At 38.7% G+C, this 17,887-nt stretch overlaps 2 protein-coding genes across 2 annotated transcripts; one reads left to right on the forward strand and one right to left on the reverse strand.

Moving 5' to 3' along the window:
* Nucleotides 1-16: 16 nt before the first annotated feature.
* Nucleotides 17-13,243, forward strand: hk1 (hexokinase 1). The gene is made up of 18 exons (XM_056760974.1): nucleotides 17-293; nucleotides 2,315-2,477; nucleotides 5,024-5,172; nucleotides 5,430-5,549; nucleotides 5,663-5,758; nucleotides 5,844-5,943; nucleotides 6,054-6,237; nucleotides 6,308-6,463; nucleotides 6,665-6,898; nucleotides 7,541-7,845; nucleotides 9,604-9,752; nucleotides 10,041-10,160; nucleotides 10,245-10,340; nucleotides 10,505-10,604; nucleotides 10,768-10,951; nucleotides 11,208-11,363; nucleotides 11,549-11,782; nucleotides 11,980-13,243. Exons 1-18 carry the CDS (start codon nucleotides 231-233, stop codon nucleotides 12,125-12,127), a joined length of 2,757 nt encoding a protein of 918 aa, XP_056616952.1. The 5' UTR covers nucleotides 17-230; the 3' UTR covers nucleotides 12,128-13,243.
* A 746-nt stretch (nucleotides 13,244-13,989) lies between these two features.
* tacr2 (tachykinin receptor 2) lies at nucleotides 13,990-17,347 on the reverse strand. The gene is made up of 5 exons (XM_056760976.1): nucleotides 16,795-17,347; nucleotides 16,126-16,320; nucleotides 15,650-15,800; nucleotides 14,772-14,968; nucleotides 13,990-14,627 (listed from the first exon to the last, which is right to left on the reverse strand). The coding sequence occupies exons 1-5, from the start codon at nucleotides 17,187-17,189 to the stop codon at nucleotides 14,435-14,437; spliced, it is 1,131 nt and encodes a 376-aa protein (XP_056616954.1). The 5' UTR covers nucleotides 17,190-17,347; the 3' UTR covers nucleotides 13,990-14,434.
* Between the last annotated feature and the right edge of the window lie 540 nt (nucleotides 17,348-17,887).

Consider the following 17,887-nt stretch of genomic DNA (forward strand, 5'->3'; position numbering starts at 1 on the left):
CCCATCCCAGCCTCTACTGCATCTCCTACAAGCGCATTATGTGCAGCTTGACTTCCTAGGCCGAGGAGGAACAGTGTTGTGTGCTGGGAGGGAACACCCATACATGCCGGCTTCTCTCGTTACGGTTAACCCACATTGCTTCTGAGCCTCGAATCGCTTCCCTGCTTTACCAGAAAGGAACGTTAGGTATCTCTTCTCCAGCTTCTTTTTCAGCAAAGAGGTGAAGCAAGATGATAGCGGCACAGCTTCTGGCCTACTACTTCACTGAGCTGAAGGATGACCAGGTCAAAAAGGTGAGTTGCCATCTTTCATGTTAACCAGTCGTAGAAACGCCGATGGTATGTGTCCCCAATTGCTCTCGCAAGCTCACGAGGGTGCATGACAACAGGTGACACAGCAATGCGTTTTGAAGCCGTTAAGTCGTATGATGCGCCGTGTCTCACGTATCTCCGGCTGCAGCAGTTGCGTCACACTCCATGCGACTGCGATGATGAGAGGACAAGGTATACCCTTGTGAGGGATGACACAGACGGCCATCACAGTAGAATGTCGTGTCTGCACTGCAATGTCCTTGAAAGCAGGATGTGGGGAGTTGGTAGAAGGAGAGGGCCGCTTTTTTCATGTCGGTGAACGTGCCGATTGGGGAGTATGTCTTTGCGTGGGGGGAAGGTGGTTGTGAGCGTCACATGCCCCCTCCCCCGCAGACAGTGTTCGCTTACCACAGCTGAATGACAGCATGCTTTTATGGGAGTTTTGACGGGGGACGATATGTAAACAGTGAGCAGGAAGGTGCGTATGTACTGTACGTAGAGGTCATTTTGAGGCAGTACATACTTTGTCGTTTCACTCGCACGGCTTGGCTTGTCTTGGAGTTAATGTTTAATAAAACAAGCATTTTAAATGTGGTAGCTGAAGAGTTAGCATAAGGATGTGAAATCATTTTTTGTATAAACAAGACATCTTTATTGCCTCATATTGTGCTGATATGATCTTTATATGGTAGTATTTATAAAATATATGACAGGTAATTAATTTATAACCTAACATTCCTTTTACATCATAGAGCATCTCACTTCCTCTGAAAATAAGAAGATTTATACTAGAAAAACATGTACACTGTATTTATGCGTTACGCAAATTAAAGTTCATTTAGAGTGTACATGGGCCTTAACTTCCACAGAAGTAAATTGATCTTATCACAATGTCAGAAGCAGCAGTTATATTGTGTAACAGCCCGGTTACCATGACGACAGGCCATCGTGAAATCGAACCTAAGCACAGTTTTGCACCTGAGCGCTGCTCTCAACTGATATAGTCTTTATGAACGGTGAGGTGGCTGTGTTTAATTTTATTATAATGGATATTCTTGACTTTGTGATTACAGTAACACTTTAGTTTGGCATCTCTTATTGCAGTTAAGCATCAATAAGGGAAACTGTTTTGAATACTTGTAGTCATATAAATTCAGTGCTCATACTCAAAGATAAATCCACCACTCATCACGCCCTCATTGATTTAAGAGTTTTGGCATCTTTACCACTGTTCTACTTTTTCAAAGCAAGGTTGGATGTTGGTTACGCAATGACCGTTCTTACACACCCTTCCAGTAGTTTGTTTCAACCGGCCTGGTGTGAATTCTTGAAATAGTTTGATCTTTGTTGAGGAAAATCGTAATGGAAATAGAGACATGATAGACATGTAGTGTTTCTGTTTACTGCATGTATTGCATTTCAACAAAGTAATTGATTTATGTATTATTTATATGAGACTTTCATGTCAAAATTATTATTTTCGGTTAATCATTAGTTTGTGTATTGTACACTCAAATAACATATAATGTAAATGTGTGACTGTAAGTGTATTTACATTTTGTATCAACTAGTGTAAAAAAATATTTACATTATAAGCTCAATTTCCCGTAACCTGTGCTCACATTGTAATACTGATGAGTCAGTATACGCATGAACAGGTGCTCATGTTTATAGCTCTCGTTCATTCTCCTTCCATTGGCCTTCAATAAAACATTTTCTCGAGCCGTTTCCTTGATTCATTTTGTCTGTGTTTATATAATTTGATATGAATTTTTGGTATGTCTGCACAATCTGGCATGCTGGTCACATATTTCAAGGACAGAGTGACCTTTCTAAAATGACCAGCAATGACTTGACTGCACATTTTTAATGTCCTTGCCTATGTCGATATTATTCTGTGTTCATTATTATTAATTATGGAAGTTGGCAATGACTAATTCAAGAATTTAATTTAAAAACAAAAATCTGGAAATGCTGATTTGTTCTTGTGTTTTTTTTTACAGATTGACAAATATTTGTACTCCATGCGCTTCTCTGATGATACGCTGCGAGACATCATGGCCCGTTTCCGAAGGGAAATGGAGAACGGACTGCACCGAGACACCAACCCGACAGCTACTGTTAAGATGCTGCCCACCTTTGTAAGATCAATCCCTGATGGATCAGGTAAGATTGCAGCCTGTTTTATATATACAGTATATGACTGTGCATAATATGCATATGACTAAGTTTAGCATACTAAGTCAGCTTTGAAACAGTAGTGTGTGTGTAAATGTAGAGTGTGCATTTCTATCTCTCAGTCTCAAAAACAATCATGAGCTCTGTTATTTGACTCTCTTAAATGCCTCCACAACAGGAAGAATAATTTGCAGGCAAAAAAGAAAACATTTTGAACAGGTTATACAATAATTGCAATAAGTACTGCACTCAGATTTTGGTCGGTTCGGTGGCTTTCTAGATAATCCTCAGAAGGTAGTCATTAAAGCTATTGCAAAAGTGGCCATTTGACCAAAACTAGTTTTACTAGAATTCCCTTTTAAACGTTTTATAATTTAAATTTAAAAAGCTTTGGAAACGACAACATGTATGCCAATTACTTTACAAACATTGGTCAAGATATATAAAGCACTGAATGATGTGAACCTTCAAACACAGTGTGGTCGCAATATTGAACCTGCTGTCCCTAAACCAAAACACATTAGTGCCTCACTGGCATGTGATCAGGCCTTCTACATGCCCTGCAGCCTCCAACCAGAATCATAGGGTTACATCATGGATCATGGGCTATAATCCCAGATTGGCACGTGCAAATTGATTTCAGTGCACTTGCTAGCATGCCTACTGGGTCCAAAATGCAGCTGTTTCTTATGTGTCTTCACATTGATGAATTTTCTCTTGCAAGAACCCTGAAATAAATTTCAGCTAGTTGTAAATCAAAACAGTGCTATAACAGTAATATGGTTAAGACTCTGAATCAGATAGATTTTTGTACCCACATTAAGAACACACATGCAACAGTATGCACCCAATATGGAGTGTGGTATTATGAATAGCATACATAGATCAAATGTACACTGTGCACCGTCAAAATTTAGTACCCTTGGACGGTACGGAATACAAATTCTATATATAGATTCTGACCTATTAACAACCCATTAATATAATGACTGAGTCTTTACAGCAAGTCTGTGCTGTATGATCATGCAAGTGAAAGAACTGATGTGATTTTTTGAGTTGAACTGGAATATCTGAAATCAATACCCTAAATCAAACTTTAATAATAAGATTTAATTTGTTGTTAATGGAATATAAATATTTTGTCCACGACGAGTGGCCTTTTTGCTATGGATACCTTTCATTCTAATCACATTTTACCATAGTAATTTACTGCTTTAATATGATCTAATCTGACCCCCTGAACTGAGAGATCACCGTATCAAAAACCGTATTACTTTTAAACAACTTGCATCTAATCTCAAAACCGGAGTTAGCAAGAAATAACCCTGTTAGAGTTTCATTGTTGCCTGGCATCAAGAACTACACAAAATATCAACAATCTGGACACGTCGGAGAGCCTTCAGAACCAAGAAAGACATTGCAGAGAACATTCTGACTAAAAGCAAACATCTTTTGATGTTACTTTTCTTTGTTTAATCTCTTTCGCTTTAAAAGTCACCAAGTACTTGTTAATCACCATTTTACTAGAAACATTTTCTGTAGAATCTACTGCCAGGAATTCATGGCTAAGTGGGTTTACTGGCTGTTGCCGGAGAGCGTTGCGGGGGTTGATTGGTGGCTGTCTGCGACCAGCTCAGTTCAGCATTCCTGAATAAGCCCCCTTAATCGTGACCAAAATAAATGTTGACATTCAGTCTTATCATTGCATGAATAGTGAGCCGTAGACTGATTTCACGTCTCCATGCTGAAATCGAAAGCGAGGTGGTAAGAAAACAGGAAGGACAGATAGACTGCAATGGTTTGGACATCAACCTGGAGTTATTAAAGCGATTTATGATCTTAAATGTGAAAATATAAGTATAGGCATTTAATTGACCACTTTAGCTGTACCATTAGATATTAGTGACTGTTTAAGATGCCATAAGGGGGTTTCATTTGCGCACATAGAGTGACTCTGACCTTGTTTTTAAATGCATCATTTGTTTATTCATGTCACAGTCACTCGATGGCAGACCAAACCATGGCAGTCTATCTGTCCTTCTGGTTTTCTTCTCACCTCTGCCTCGCCCTTTGATTTCAACATGGCAGCAGAGTTAAATCAGTCTATACCTAGGCTGTCCCGAAAACGCCTACTTCCATACTATATAGTATGCTAAAATGAGTATGAGTCATGAATAGATGTCCGAAACCGCAGTCATTTCACACCTGTGAATTTTTTCATAAGCACAAAATAAGAAATTTTGAAAGTATTGGTGGCTCTCTTCCATGTAGTTACAACAAATTGGGAGTTGGGGGCTAGACCTTTCAAGCTTCATAAAGCACATCTTACAGTGCTTCTGTAAATAATCTTTATATTCTTAAAATGTCCCGAAATTCATATAAAGAAAGACCTTTGACAGGTTAAAAGCCACATGATGTTGTGTAATTATTTTCCTTTTTGTGAACTTTAACCCTCTATGTGAACTCTTGATAGTGTTTATTAATACGTTAATATATTAATATATATATAAATGATTTCGTTTAATCTCTTACAGAAAAGGGAGATTTTATTGCTTTGGATTTGGGTGGCTCTAATTTCCGTATACTGCGGGTAAAAGTGTCACACGAGAAAAAACAAACCGTGCAGATGGAGAGTCAGATATATGAGACTCCAGAAGATATCATCCACGGCACCGGAACACGGGTACACATAACCAGTTCTTTATTCTCTAAACAAAATATTTGTTTTCGTGCAAATGTTGTGCGAATATATTTAGGATTATAAATGAACCTTCAATAACAAAGCAAATATGAGAATATGTTTATGATTTGCAATGTGTTGAGAAGAACGTAACCAATTTGCATGTTAAAACGAATGTTTTGATATTTAGAGTTTTGATCAATCCTGCTCCAATCAAAAAATCGTACTTGTCTTCACTCTTGGTTCGTTGTTTTCCGCAGCTGTTTGACCATGTTGCAGAATGCCTTGGAGACTTCATGGAGAAACAAAATATTAAAGACAAGAAGCTTCCTGTGGGATTCACATTTTCATTCCCGTGTGCTCAGACTAAATTGGATGAGGTAATGAAATATCTGATTATACGTTTACCAAAGTGACAGTTTTAAAGCTGTGTATCATAAATAGAATTAAAATCCATGTATAAAATCCAAGCATTGTAATTGTATTTTTACAGGCCGTTTTGCTGACGTGGACCAAACGCTTCAAGACCAGCGGGGTTGAGGGAATGGATGTAGTTAAGCTTCTAAATAAAGCCATCAAAAAACGTGGGGTAAGCTTAAACAAGTGATTCCTTTTTTTTGTTTCACCATGCTTAAAGACTATGAGGACATTTATTGTAAGAACATAACTTGCAGGACTATGAAGCAGATATCATGGCCGTTGTCAATGACACTGTTGGAACCATGATGACCTGTGGCTTTGATGACCAGCGCTGTGAAGTTGGCATCATCATTGGTAAGAATGCAATGCAAAGGTCTCAGAGACTGTGCACAGGTGGACTGCAAATATCACAAATAAACCTATGAATAAATAAACAAATGGCATATTTTGCTGTGGTCTCTCAGGTACCGGCACTAATGCATGTTACATGGAGGAGCTGAGACACATTGACCTGGTGGAGGGAGATGAAGGCAGAATGTGTATCAACACTGAATGGGGAGCATTTGGAGATGACGGAGCATTGGAAGATATCCGAAATGAGTTTGACAGGGAGATTGATCGTGGGTCTTTGAACCCTGGCAAGCAATTGTAAGTCACAAAACCTTGCAAACAGTATCTGTTTTACTGTTCAGCCATTTAAAATGTTATTGTTTTGTAGATTTGAGAAGATGGTCAGTGGGATGTACATGGGTGAGCTGGTGAGACTGATCCTGGTGAAAATGGCAAAAGAAGGACTGCTGTTTGAGGGCCGCATCACCCCAGAGCTGCTTACGAGGGGAACAATTGAAACCAAGCATGTTTCTGCTATTGAGAAGTTAGTTTCATTCGACTTCAATTCCTCTATGGAATATAATGGAATGTCAGGTCTTGTAGAATCCATGCTAGGTTGAATGCCTTCTATACATTTGATAAAACTTTAAAAAAAAACATTTGAAGACAATACAAATGCTTTTTTATAAATATGACATCATGATACTGTTTGCCCGACTTCACATCACCACCGTTCCTTTTTCAGGAGCAAAGAGGGACTGACCAAAGCCAAGGAGATTCTGACCCGCTTGGGCGTAGAGCCATCTGAAGACGACTGCATTGCTGTGCAGCACGTTTGCGCTATTGTCTCTTTTCGCTCTGCTAATCTGATCGCTGCCACTCTGGGTGCAATCCTCACATGTCTGAAGGAAAATAAGAATGCCCCACGCCTCCGCACCACAGTGGGCATTGATGGTTCCCTCTACAAGATGCATCCACAGTGAGTATAACATGTCAATTTTGGGGTAATAATCCCACTAAATCTTTGTTGGTACTTTGCTTTCTAAGTGGAATACACTGGTGAAACACTGTATACAGAATCAATCTATCACCGGAAGCGTACCAAAAGTTATCTATCAAACAGCATTGCTTAAAAAGCATACCATGGCCTAAAATCTAAATATATACCCAGCATCCTTGTCTGGTCTTGGGCGTAAACCTCCAGGAGCATGTGACACTTTGAAAGTCACTGAACTCTTATAACAAAGACAGCTTCTTTTAATATACATTGAGCAGGTTCCATAGAATCAGACGTGCCTCTGTTTGTTTAGATCCCATGGATGCGGTCATCGGCCTCATTAACATATTCTGAAACTCTGGAATGTAAAATCGAGATCAGATTCATTTTCATGTTCACCTGCAATCAATTTACAGCCTTCTGTGGGAGTCAGGATAAAAAGAAAAGATTGCTTCTACCCAGTGAAATTTGAGAGGAAAAAGTTTGATATGGCTACAGGACAGGATGCGATAAAAGAACATTGCCATCATACATATTTAATCTATAGATCTGATAATAACCTTTTTCTTATTATACATACTCCATTTTGATTGATAAATCACAGCATTCTGATGTGTTTCATAGATATTCCCGACGTCTGCACAAGACTGTGCGCCGACTGATACCTGAATCTGATGTTCGCTTCTTGCTTTCTGAGAGTGGAAGTGGCAAGGGTGCTGCTATGGTAACAGCCTGGGCTTACCGATTGGCCGATCAGACACGTCAGATTGCTGAGACGCTGGCAGAGTTCCGACTGACCAAAGATCAGCTGCTGGAGGTGAAAAAGAGAATGAGAACTGAGATCCAGAACGGACTGAGCAAGAAAACCCAAAGCACAGCCACGGTGAGGATGCTGCCCACCTATGTGCGGAGCACCCCAGATGGATCAGGTACAGTGGACTCATACTGTTTAGTAATAAATAATGAGCAAATATGAGAAAAAAGGCTACAAGAATAAACCAGATTTGCTGTGGTGGTCCAAATATAACCTGATTTCCCCTCATAATGTCGATAATGATCACATTCACAACAAATTGGGGAACCTCCGGGAACCTTAAAGGGAACCTTGGCCCAAAAATGAAAATTCTGCCATTAATTACTCACCCTCAAGTATATTAAGGTAGTTTTGGAAGCTTTCTGACTCCTCCATGGATGGCAATGGAACAAAACTTCAAAGTGCGCGTTCCCGAGAGCATCCACGTTTTTACGATGTCTTTACGCACTTTCAGCGCTTTGAAGTTTGGTTGTGTTGCCATCCATGGAGGAGTCAGAATTACCTTAATTTGTGGTCTGGGAAAAAACTGAGGTCTTAGGGATTGTAAACATTTTTGAGAGGAGGTTCCCTTTAAAAAACCCTGCACCTATTACCCTAGTCCTCCGCCCACACACAGGCTTAAAAACGTCTGATGCTTGTTGTCGCTACCTGATCCATCCCGGAAACACCATTTGTTCCACGCCTGCGTGAAAGTGCGTCTACTTCTGACCGAAATAATTTAAGGCAGTTTTAAATAAAAAAAGTTATTTGACACAACTTGTTACATCCCAGAAATATTTTTTTTATAAACTCTTTATTGAAAATTGCATTTAACATCAAAAGACATTAAACTAATTAAAATTTGTAATGGTTTGGAGAAATGTACTGAACGAGGGATAGGCTACACTACCCTTTTAAGAGCGGCAAATAGTCTTTCTTTATTAATTTGGATACTTTTTTATTTTATTTTTTAATACCAATGAAAATACAATATAGAAAAACTGATATGGGTCATGAGTGAGTAATATTTTTTATTTATAAAATATTTTTTTATATATAGAAAAACGAATATACAACAGTTTTTATTAATAATAAACGGTATGCAACGAGTTGTGTCAAACTACTTTTTATTTTTAAACTGCGGTGAATTGTTTCGGCCGGAAGTAGACGCACTTTCGCGCATGCGCGGAACAAATCGTGTCTCCGGGACGGATCGGGTAGTGACACGTCTGAACACTTCAGCACATTCGAAGTCGTCACCTGATTGGTTACAGATTTCACAGGATTTCCGGGAGACGTGCGTGTCGTGTTCTTTGACGGCCTGGAACAACATAGCCTTCAGATATAAGCCGTCGTGTTTACAAAGGTTGCTGCAAGAATTCATCACGATCGACTAAACGCTTAATTCTTAAAAGTATGCGATGTTCATCGCATGAATTTATAATGGTTGTTTCTGTTAACTTTTGACACGTTCGTGAACATCGTAAATCGTTCTGTTACTTCGGGTAAATTCCCACGCATCTAAACATGACGCGGCACAAAACAAATCTTGATTGGTTTCTTTACTTGTCAATCATTTGGCCTCTTGGGCGGGCCTTGGCTAAAGAAAGCGGCGATAAATTCCAGACCTTCATTATGTTCCCCTGCTACGAGCAAATCAAATTCTCTTGATCCTTACGGAATTGCATCATAATATAATCCTGGGTTTACTCAATACAGGCTCATAACATTGTATTATGTGTATATATATATATATATATATATATATATATATATATATATATATCCCTGTTGGTGAATTAAACCCAATGGTCTTAAACTGCAGTCCAGTCAAGACTATGCTTGAGCATTTATTTATGATTTCTCTGAGATCTTTATGTTATTTTCTGTTTAGAAAATGGAGACTTCTTGGCTTTGGATCTTGGAGGTACAAACTTCAGGGTGCTGCTGGTTAAGATTCGGAGCGGCAAGAAACGAACTGTGGAGATGCATAATAAAATCTACGCCATTCCCATAGAAGTAATGCAGGGAACTGGAGAGGAGGTGCGCGTCCATTTCTTTCCATGTTTACAATGGTCTTTTGCTCTCTTTGGTCTGTTGGTCTATTTACTGTTTTGTCTTGTTTAAAGTAAAAATATCTGAACAAATTTGGATGTAAAATTGCGTAAGTTATTGAGACTTAAACAAAAACTGTACTTCACATTTCACAAAGGTTTGAAATTGTCTTGTTCTTTTATAGTTTTTTTCCTTCAAATGCATTGAATTATAATAGCTGTTAAAAAATAGTAAATTAACCTTTGTGACTGTTGTATCTTCCACATCCCCCTTTAGCTCTTTGATCACATTGTGGCCTGTGTATCTGACTTCCTGGATTACATGGGAATGAAGAACGCTCGCCTGCCTATGGGCTTCACCTTCTCCTTCCCCTGCAGACAGACCAGTCTAGATGCGGTGAGCTTGCTTTCCTTCTTTCTGAGTCAAGTTTTAACTCCATTACTCATTGAATGAAATTTTGATGTTGACGTGCTGTTGCAGGGAATTTTGGTAAATTGGACAAAGGGCTTCAAAGCCACAGAATGTGAAGGAGAAGATGTTGTCAGTCTCCTGAGAGAGGGGATCAAAAGGAGAGAGGTAAATTATGGCGTACTGTCACAAGTGACATGCCAAAATTTTGATTTTGGGGTATAAATCAGATCCATGTTACTCTGAATCTGAATGTAGTACATTTGATGTGTTGAATGGATTGTGCGCACGTAAATCATTCTCATGTTTTGTATATGCTGTTTTGTACACAGGAGTTTGATTTGGACGTGGTGGCCATAGTAAATGACACCGTGGGTACAATGATGACCTGTGCATATGAGGAACCCACTTGTGAGGTTGGGCTTATCGCAGGTACAGTCAATATTAAACCAATGTAGTTCACCATTGAAGAACAGATAATTCACAAATAATCTTATGCATTCCTGAATACAGTGTAAAAACTATTTTAGTCAAGGATCTGATCTTTAAAAAAAATGATCCAATATAGCATGCTAAGATCTCTGTGTGGTTGTAGGAACGGGCAGCAACGCCTGCTACATGGAGGAGACACGGAACATTGAGACAGTTGATGGAGATGAAGGCAGGATGTGTGTGAACATGGAGTGGGGAGCGTTTGGTGACAACGGTTGCCTGGATGACATCAGGACTCAGTATGACAATAATGTGGATGATCTTTCTCTCAATTGCGGCAAACAAAAGTGAGCATTTTTACCCAGTCAAATGTTTGGCGGATGGTGTTCTTGCTTGAATTAATTATTTTAAGTGAATTGCTTTCCTTTGAAAGTTACATAGGAAAAGTCTAATGAATTGGATGAATGAAAATATTCAATCTTTTATTAAAATACATGATAATGGCTAGTGTGTATATATGAAAAGTTAAGTGCAGTATTTGCTGTGTTTGATAGTGTTTTGGTGTATTTGAGATTTAAAAAATAATTATGTTTTTCTTTTCAGGTATGAGAAGATGTGCAGTGGTATGTACCTGGGTGAAATTGTACGGAACATCTTGATTGACCTGACAAAGCGTGGCTTTCTCTTCAGAGGTCAGATCTCAGAGACGCTGAAGACTAGGGGTATTTTCGAAACCAAATTCCTTTCCCAAATTGAGAGGTACTGCAGTCTGGTTGTTTTGCTGTATTTCAACATTGTATTTCATTTTTTTGATACGATTTTCAGCAGCATCAGTGGCAGATAAAATTACTAAAAGCCAAAAATATGTTTTTTATTGTTTAATATTTTATTTTCAAAAGACTACTCCGTGGGTCAATAATCTGGTTGTTGATCTTGCCCTCTAGTGACCGCTTGGCGCTACTGCAGGTGAGGGGTATTCTGCAGCAGCTGGGTCTGGACAGCACATGTGATGACAGTATAATCGTCAAGGAGGTGTGTGAAGCTGTTTCTCGCAGGGCAGCTCAGCTCTGTGGAGCTGGTATGGCTGCCGTCGTGGACAAAATCCGGGAGAACCGTAGCCTGGACCATCTGGACATCACTGTTGGGGTGGATGGCACTCTTTATAAGCTTCATCCACAGTGAGTCATTTCAGAATTACAGTTCGAACACCTGCTGTTTTTTAATTGGTTAGATTTTTTTTTAAGTCTGTTCCACAATGAAAACATGCTCATTATTTTCTCATTCCTGTTTCATTCAAATTCAGACTTTTTCCACTTTACTTGGATGGCAAGATTTTCATCTTTGTAAATTTTGACCTGCTGCATCTTCTCCACAGTTTCTCACGGATAATGATTCAGACTGTGAAGGAGCTAGCCCCCAACTGCAACGTCACCTTTCTCCTCTCAGAAGACGGAAGCGGTAAAGGAGCTGCCCTGATCACAGCGGTCGGGTGCCGTATCCGTCAACAAGAACAAAAGAGCTGAACCCAGCCCAGAACAAAGCCTTTAGCTCCTTCATCGGCTCTCTCGAAGCCTCTATGCGCAGCTGTGACTTCGCTCTCCTCCAAAATCTATTAGATCATCCCCAGAGCTGAGATTTAACGCCTTTTTGCTTTCTATTCTGCACTCCTTTCCCACGTACATGTTAATGTCAGCCTTTCTGTGTGTGTGTGTGTGTGTGTGTGTGTCTGTGTGTACGTGTGTGTGTGTGCAAATGTATGTTATTAGTGGCAGGTCTCTGCCCACCCGAGATGTTCTATAATATGTTAAACTGTTGTTAAAGTATTTATGGATGTATATTGGAAAAAGGGAAGAAATGTAAACGCAAACATTACAAACATTAAAAGTTAAGATATTTGACCAATTATATGAAGATGTTATTTATTTTATTTTTCTATTTGATGGGTGCATTGTAACATGATGGAACTGATGGAGATGGATTCCTGAGAAAAAGAAAGTATTTTACTGTAGTAATTGATGAGATTATGCCAAGCTAATTTCAAACTTTTATGTATCGCCCTTTGTTTGTGGTGTGAATATGGAGAACTGTGTAATGATTGCAAACAACAACATTCTCCCCATGGTTTTATAATAGCCAGAGTGGGAAGTCATGCAAGTTTAGTCTTGCGGTCACAGCTCCCATCTTGTGTAGCTCTTTAACACGATCAGCTCATAAATTTGACCCTTCTGGGATGGCTCATATTTTATTGGTCAAATCCTATAAATGAATTAAGAAAGGAAAAGTATTGCCTTTGCTTATGAAATGAGTCTTACCCTCCGATACCTGAAGACTTTAGCAGATTGTTTCACGCATAGCTTTTGTCAGCTTTTTGCTTTGTATGTATGCAGATGTGCAGGTTGTTAGCCCTGTAAACAGCAGTTTATGTCCTTCTGTGTGCCCAGGCTTGGTTATTTGTGAGTGATTCTGTGTAGTTACTGTTGCTGAATCTGTGTAGTGACTCAAAGATGAATGCATGCCTTATTTGGTAACTGAGGTCTAGCATCCACTGATTTTGTACAATTTCATAGTTGCACTGTTTAAATAGATGTTCCTGGAAAATCTATATAGGAGAAAACCATAAAATATTTTAAAGAAAGGAATTTGTGTTCTGTGTGTGTGCTTTTTTAAGTTGACCAACCAATGTATAGCGCTAAGTATTCAAACCCTGTGTGTTGAAAGTTTGTGAAATAGAAGTTTTTTTTCTTCTATTGATCTTGAATGTCCGGGTGGTACACCTGAACAATTTAAATAACCAAAAAGTCCTTATCTATCTGCTTTCAATTTAACTCCTGGAAAACTAAAGATTATATAAAAATGAATTTGAAGGAAAATGCTGGTTATATTTTACATTTTGGAAGGGGGACTTCTGACTGATTTCACAATCACAAACAAAGATTAAATTATTATCTTAAGAAAAAAAATGCTTGGATAAAGCAAGTTATCTCCTCCATAGACTAGTAAGTACACAAACAGAAACTGATATAAGTTATATTTAATGTCAGAGTCAAAAAATAAAAAGCCATTTTTATGGAAGATCCTAAAACTAAATATTCGATCATGATTTATGGGTTTCTGAATCCTTGACAACCTCCTTGATGTTGTACAAAACATAATTTTAGCATGCAAAATGAAACCTAACCAATAAACCTAACAGGACTAAAATACAACATACCCCATTTTGTTTGTTTGTGAATGGGACACTTTATTTTCTTTACACCATGAACAAGTATAAATTTAAACTTAGGCCTACACTTAAGTTTATATCAGAACAAGTTTTTGGACATGCATGAAAATAGATACAACTTGCTGTAAGCCTTTAACAGTTCGATATATATAAGCTTGGTTGTTTATGATGATTATAACACTGAAATATCTCCTTGGTTTTATTTATATTTCTAGAAGCTATAAATATTTGATCACTGTAAATATGAGACACATCTTTTTACTCTTGATTTTGCATCTATAATCACTAATACATAAAGGCTGCATATAAAACCTGTTGCTTTCGCTTTTAAGACAGCAACTCGTCAAACAAAAGTTTGCCATTTACATTAACAGCTGCCACGTGTAAAATCCGTTGCTCTTTTTTAATAGTGTATACACATATACTAGATCTGGTACATTAAGCAGCAATAAATAAATAAGGCTTGGTGCTTATGCCATATGAGTATATTAATACTCCACCCTTAAAGCCCACTGAACCCACCAGAACATAAACAAAGTGAAATTTAATGATTGGTGTTGAGTGCTAAGTGTGACCATGCCAGCAAATTCTCTCTTTTATTCTAGACTCAGGCTTTGATTAGTTTGGATATGGAATCTTCTGGCTCGTTGACATGGTTACGGACCACCACGCTGGTGGTCTCTGTGCGATAACTGCGTCTCATGTGAAAGGTTTTCATGTGCTGCAGTTCCATGTTGTCCTCCTCGGATATCTTCACGAAGGGGCACCACTGGAATGCCTTGCGGAAACCTGAGCGAAATCTTTAGGTCATGGGGCATTACAAACAATACAGATTACAATTTCAATCCAAGACTAAATTATTCAAATCACAAAACCTATGCTCATTATCCATGTTCATTCAATAGAAACATGAATTTCTCTTCTAAGAGTCATTGTGTCTTTACCTTTGGTTTAGACAGCAATAAATGACGGGGTTGTACATTGTGGAACTCATAGCCAGACAGAAGATAGCCAGATAGACCTGCTGTATGTAGTGCTGCTTGTATATGTCCTTGTTGAAGCTCCCCAGAATGAAATAGATGTGGTAGGGAAGCCAACATATTGCAAAGGTCATCACCACCACTATCATCATCTTCACAACCTTTAACAAAGGAGAAAAATGATCCATGATTTCCAGACAAAGAACTATCCAAGAACAGATCCGATCCAGACAGCCATATAAAGCCCAGCAGACAGACTTATCATTCAGGACAAAAGAAAGGAAAATGTGAAAGGAATGGCAAACTCATTTCCTGCTCGCCAGAAGTCATTTCCCAGGAAAAGTTTCACCATTGGTTATTCAAGATTACTTTATTCTCTAAACCCCCTTTGTCCTCTTTAGGGTGACAAGAGGTATGCTATCACAGCATCTTGGGTCACAGGGTACACCCCAGAGAGATGTCCAGTCCACCAGGGCAAAAGAAGACACATGGTCGGACCTAAAGGCAATTTAGTGACTCAGTTCACATACTGTAATTTGCACTTTTCTAGACAGTGAGGGGACACCGAAGTACCCGGAGGAGAACCACAATGACAAAGGGAGAAAATGCAAACTCCCCACAGGAAAGCAAATGTGCAACTCATCATACCACCCTTTAGTTACATTTGACGCAGAAATATACATTTTAGAAATATAAAAATGAAAGGTCATAATAAGTGCTGTATTCTGGAAAAAAAGACTAACTAGGCTACAACACAAACACAGAGTCCGTGGAGATTATGGAGATACTCTTCAATAGATGACGTCACTTACGTAACATAAATCAGTATAAACTTTGCTTACCTTGCGTTTAGCCTGGATCTGATTCTGGTAGTTGTCTGATGCTTCTCCTGGGATCTCACTGCCCCACAGCCTCAGTCCCACAAGACTGTAGGTCACCAGCATCACCAGCAGAGGGAGCACATAGTTCAGGATAATCACAGCAATCTGATACCTGATGAGATTTAAATTAAATATATTTATCTGTCAAATCTGATATTGATATACATAACTCGTTTACAAAAATAAAACATAGATTTAATTAAAATTAATAGCTCAAATTTCCCACCATAGAGTCATCAAAATGTATCAACAAATGAACGTGAATTATATTTCGAGGAACAAATTATGAGTTTGGTTCCAAAATCATGTTTTTTATTATGTTAACATATTTTTATTGTGTTAGTTAGCTGTCTATTTTTTAGTTGTTATAGCTTAAATAGAAACAAACCAACAGCAGTTTGATTGATATTAAGGGAATATATCGTCTGATGTCTTACGAGAGCTGATGTTTCCCCCCATAATCGCCGGGCCATTCCACCATACAGACGGTCCGAGGGAAGAAGAACTGGGTACTGGCGTAATAACACTGAGGAAAAGCCAATGCAAAAGCAACAGTCCAAATGACCCCGATCACAAATTTAGTGGTGGTGGAGGAAAGCCTTGGTTTCAAGGGATGGATGATAGCCATATATCTGAAAACATCAACCAAGCACATCTTAAAAAGTTTACTGAGACCATATATTTTTAGGTAAGATCTATAAAGCATCGTTAGACTGCCAATAAACCATACGTAATTTACTGCATGCAAATGTTTTGCTGGAAATGACAATTGATAGGTTGCGTTATTTAACAGACTCTTCCTCACTGCAAACATCATAACATGTATCCTACATTAAATAGTCAGACAAAAAGTCAGTTAAAAGGTAAACTTTCTTATATCTTCACCTCTCCATATGTTTCGTGTAACCACAATACTCGAGGCTCAATAACGGTAAGGTTATTATTATTAACAGAAGTTTAATTTACAACACAGTTATCATTCAATATACAAAAAGGTCTCATCATAATATAAGAAAGAAGCAGGCATTTCTCATTAGCCTATTTAATATCCCTAGAGACTCGATGGAAATTGTTGTTTATGATAAAAAAAACATGCTTTCTCTAACCTGTCAACAGCAATTGCTGCCATTGAATAAATGCTTGAGAACATGGCTGTTATTGGAAAGAAGTTTTGAAATTTACAATATCCCAAACCGAAATACCAGTCATTGTGCAACGCGTACACGAAATTAAAGACGGTGTTAAAAGTTGCCATTGACGCGTCGGAAAAGGCGAGGTTTACAATAAAGTAGTTGGTCACGGTCCTCATGCGTTTATGTGCCAGAATGATCCAAATAACTGTGACATTGCCAATAATGGAAACAATTACGATTAAAGAATACGCAATCGCCCATAGTGCCACCTGCCAGTCCGGTTGCTCGAAAAGGTTAGTGGCGGTTTCATTTCCATATTCCTCGTCGTAAAAAAGAGATGCTGCAAGTGGCTCCAAAGTAGTATCCATCGCAGTTGTCCGTTGTGTCGGAACATAAACCAGTTTATTATGCTTTTATTCCATTGAGTTGCGCACTCTTCTGTGGCTACGACATGGTAAACCATGTATTTTGGACAAGTGCAATTTTCAAAAGGTAAATGTTGGCTCAGATTTGATCAGTGCGCGCGGGATGCTGCGTTATTGCGCCTGCAGTGATCTGAGAAACTGAAGGAATGTGTGCCAAGTGCAGTTAGGGGTGTGTCTGGTCCAATGTAACGTGCAACGTTTAAGTAAAACACACTTCTGATTCACATTTGTGACGTACAACAGCATGCGCTTTTTTTGAAACCTGTCAAAATCAAGAGATTTAGGTGCATTATAATGAAGTGTTTATTATGGACAACTTGCTGTCATAAATTATTCCCGAACCCCCTGCAGCGCAATAACAAGGAGGGCTATTTGTACTCGGTGTAAATAGACACTCCGATAAAATATATCACCATTTTCCCCATTTGTCATGTCAGGGAGCCTTGTTCTCCTGAGACGTTGCTTAGCTACTCATCTCTACAATTGTGTAAAATCATATTTGATTATTTTCTGAGCAATGGGACAGCTGTCTAGGCAGCAGGTGGGAAAGGTGGAGAGTGGAAGGTGCACATTACTCTTAAACGAACACTTCGACCATGGGCTATTTTACGCAGGTGTTTACTTTTTTATTGCTTGTAGGC

This window comes from Triplophysa dalaica, chromosome 11, assembly GCF_015846415.1.
Source record: "Triplophysa dalaica isolate WHDGS20190420 chromosome 11, ASM1584641v1, whole genome shotgun sequence".
Lineage (NCBI taxonomy): Eukaryota > Metazoa > Chordata > Actinopteri > Cypriniformes > Nemacheilidae > Triplophysa > Triplophysa dalaica.

Bases quoted from the DNA above. Each gene is read 5' to 3' on its own strand.
- hk1 (XM_056760974.1), top strand. From the start codon at position 231: ATGATAGCGGCACAGCTTCTGGCCTACTACTTCACTGAGCTGAAGGAT. The intron at 10,161-10,244 runs GTGAGCTTGCTT...GTGCTGTTGCAG, and splicing joins GACAGACCAGTCTAGATGCG to GGAATTTTGGTAAATTGGAC. The intron at 10,341-10,504 runs GTAAATTATGGC...TTTTGTACACAG, and splicing joins AGGGGATCAAAAGGAGAGAG to GAGTTTGATTTGGACGTGGT.
- tacr2 (XM_056760976.1), bottom strand. From the start codon at position 17,189: ATGGATACTACTTTGGAGCCACTTGCAGCATCTCTTTTTTACGACGAG. The intron at 15,801-16,125 runs GTAAGACATCAG...AAATCTCATCAG, and splicing joins GGGGGGAAACATCAGCTCTC to GTATCAGATTGCTGTGATTA. The intron at 14,969-15,649 runs GTAAGCAAAGTT...CCTTTGTTAAAG, and splicing joins AGATCCAGGCTAAACGCAAG to GTTGTGAAGATGATGATAGT.